A 3,136-nucleotide genomic window follows, 5' to 3' on the forward strand; every position below is an offset into this window, starting at 1 on the left:
AAGTGGAGGGAAAAGTTATCTTCTTAAGCCTTTATTCATTTATTATTTGCTTTATATTGGTCTGTAAGCCATATAGAAGTTGTATAATTTGATCGTTAAGCCTTTATCCAGTGAATGTGATGCCAACATTAAGTACAAATGTGATGGGTAAGTGTGGTTTTGTGCATGTGCACATTTTAGCTAGGTTCTTTAGTTAGTTTTGGGTGCTGACGGTGTGATAGAATTGGTATGATTACTGAATTTAGCTGATGTTATTTGTTTGGCAAATATGGCATACTATGCTATAGTGCATGAATGCTTCTGATTGGTTTGCTGATGTTAATCGATTGCTTCTATGAGATGATTGTAATATTCACTGCTATGAGATGATTAGAATGAAGGTGACATCGAATAATGTAAATACTGTGAGCATGTTGCATACGTGCTGAAATCATTTTTATTTCTAAAATACGAGCATTTTTTGCCCTGTAATATGTATCAATACCGGTTGGTATTAGGATCCAGAGGCACTGATAATGCCAGCATTGGTATCCATGATTACCAATGCCGAGTAATCAGTGTCGGTTAAAAACCGTCACTGATGGTATTTGTGAGCCGGCACTGATGACTATTTTTGTAGTAGTAAGAGTCCTTAAGTAGGATGCACTTCTTCAAAGAGTCCCAAGATAATTATTCTGCTCTAGTGACTTGGGTGAATTGTATTGAGTTAGGTGGACGTATTTATAATAGCATACAAGTTGTTAGAATTGATTGTAATATGTCCCTAATTGTGATCCAAGTCATGTGCTTTATGTAAACACACCCACCAAACTCAATACAATTCATCCATTGCAGTATATTCATCTCCTTACATACTCATCTAAACTTTTAGCTTAACTTTTCCATACAAAGTATAACATAAAACATATAGCTTAAAACATTTGATGGGATCGAAGGGACATCACAATAAATGTGAAGTTGAAAAAATGTGACAAAAATGATCAAATCCTAGAAATTCCCTCATCGCTTTGGAGGAAAACAGAAAGGTACGTGCATCCTATTCCGAGGTGACCCAAACTATAATAGTGCATAGCAATTGAAGGTGTCATAGTCTCACAGCGAATACATTTCACTTTTGATCATAGATATCAGATTTAAGTAGCAAATAAAACTATCTTTTAAAATCTAGCCTTGCAATTGTACGAGTTATTCTGCTAGTTCTAGCTAGTAGACCGCGAGTTTCTTATTCTTTTCACCAAGTTAGCATTGAAGTCTTACTTGCCAGAACATACGGAGGATGGTACTTCAACACGATCATGGTTTTGCACAGTTTTCACAAAAAGCAAATGGAACAAGATGCATGTCAAATTCTCATCGACCAGACTGATTAACAGGCTGGGTTTCAGTTGCAGAACGCCCATCGCCGGAGCAACAGCAAAAACGGCTCAGCCGATGCAGGTTCAGCAGGTCCACCAGCTCGTGCCAGCGGGACGGGCATCGGTTTCTCCGGACCCAGAACTGCACCAGCAGGTGGGCGACAAGGTACGCGACGATGGCGCCCACAAGCGCCACCACGTACGCTGAGGTCCTCACCTTCCGGCAGCTCCCCGCCGTGAACGCGCCCAAGAGTCCCAGTAGGTCCAGCACCATGGCCGTCTGCAGCGCGCGCGCGCGGTACCCATGGAAGCTGAAGGTGCTGCTCAGTAGCAGCACGATGATCACCAGCGACGACACGAACGCCGTCGCGTTGCAGTAGAAGAACACGTTGTATCGCGCGGCGTAGTGAGCCTGCTAGTCAGTTATTTATTTAACCAAGTGAGAGTGTGACCTTCAGTTTCTGCAAGCGCTCGTTGTCGTAAAAATCATTGCACCTGGAGCACGGGGTCGCCGGCGAGGTGGCCATCGGCGTCGTCGGCCCAGACGCCGCCCGGGGGGCTCAGGCCGGCGTTGTAGGTGACGCTGGCGGCGAGGATGGCGAGAAGGAGGAGGGACTTGTGCATCCGCTCCAGTATGCCCTTGGGCCGCTCCTCCGTTGGAGCGTAATCTGTGGCCGGTGGCTGATTTGACGCCATGATTAGCTACGTGACGATGTTCAAGCTCTTTTGCCCAAGTTTGGTACGTTTTATGGTGCACATATGTGCATGACGTAGGAATAAAGAAAAGTACTAGGTTCCTTCGCTAGTTGGCATCTTGATGTGTAGCACGCTTATCAAGGCAGGAATATGTTCCAGTTATATATTTACACGCGCCATACAATTTCTCGCATGAGCGTCAAAATCTCTTCTTTTATTTAATCTTTTTCTTTTGCGAAAAATATTTAACTAGGTTAATTGGGTCGCGCAATTGTCTGAGCTGGCCAGTAAATAGTCTCTAATATTTAGCCTCTAACAAAATGATGAAGCACCTGCCTCCAAAATCGATAACTCTTGTGAAATCGTAGCGATCAAGCAAGAGCGAGAAAACAATAATTTAATCATGGAAGCAGAGAGACAAAATTTAATCCCCAAGATCCTTCTCATTTTTCTTCACTACTAAAAAAAAGACCAAACAGGATCGGTTAAAAAACAGTTTTAGTGCTAGTTTTTTAACCGGCACTCTTCACTCAGTACTGATAGTTGGCACCTATCAATACCGGTTGCCCACCCGGCACAATTGATATTTCCAAATAATAAAAAAAGAGAAAATTGGTGGCGATGGAATTGGGTCAGCTCGGATGCCGCTCCCACCGCCGCTTCCCCGCAGCCACTGCCGCCACCGAGCTCCCTTAAGCCGGCTCTCATCGAACACATCTCATCCATACAAGACATCTCAGAATCAAATTCAATACAATAACGCAAGAATCGACTTATCTCATTATACAACACATCTCACAATCAAATTCAATACAACAATACAAGAATCAACTTATCTCGTTCATACAACACATCTCACAATCAAATTCAATACAACACATCTCGCAACCATTCCGCAATTCTTGGCGCGCGCGCTGCATGAACGATTAGAGCTAACCTTGCGGCACTCGATGTAGGCAGATAGGAGGGAAGGGTAGCGCTGCCGGGGGCAAGCCTGCTCCACTAGCGACCCCAGACACCTTGCTGGCCGCACCGGCGGCGCCCCCGACGAGGATCAGGACGACGTACTTCGTGCAGTGGCAGAG

General features: G+C 44.5%; 1 protein-coding gene across 1 annotated transcript; it reads right to left on the reverse strand.

Moving 5' to 3' along the window:
* Window positions 1-913: 913 nt before the first annotated feature.
* LOC133925857 (uncharacterized) lies at window positions 914-2,058 on the reverse strand. Its single transcript, XM_062371606.1, has 2 exons — window positions 1,851-2,058; window positions 914-1,767 (listed from the first exon to the last, which is right to left on the reverse strand). The coding sequence occupies exons 1-2, from the start codon at window positions 2,049-2,051 to the stop codon at window positions 1,351-1,353; spliced, it is 618 nt and encodes a 205-aa protein (XP_062227590.1). The 5' UTR covers window positions 2,052-2,058; the 3' UTR covers window positions 914-1,350.
* Window positions 2,059-3,136: the final 1,078 nt, after the last annotated feature.

The sequence above is a fragment of the Phragmites australis genome, chromosome 8 (genome assembly GCF_958298935.1).
Source record: "Phragmites australis chromosome 8, lpPhrAust1.1, whole genome shotgun sequence".
Taxonomy (NCBI): Eukaryota; Viridiplantae; Streptophyta; class Magnoliopsida; order Poales; family Poaceae; genus Phragmites; species Phragmites australis.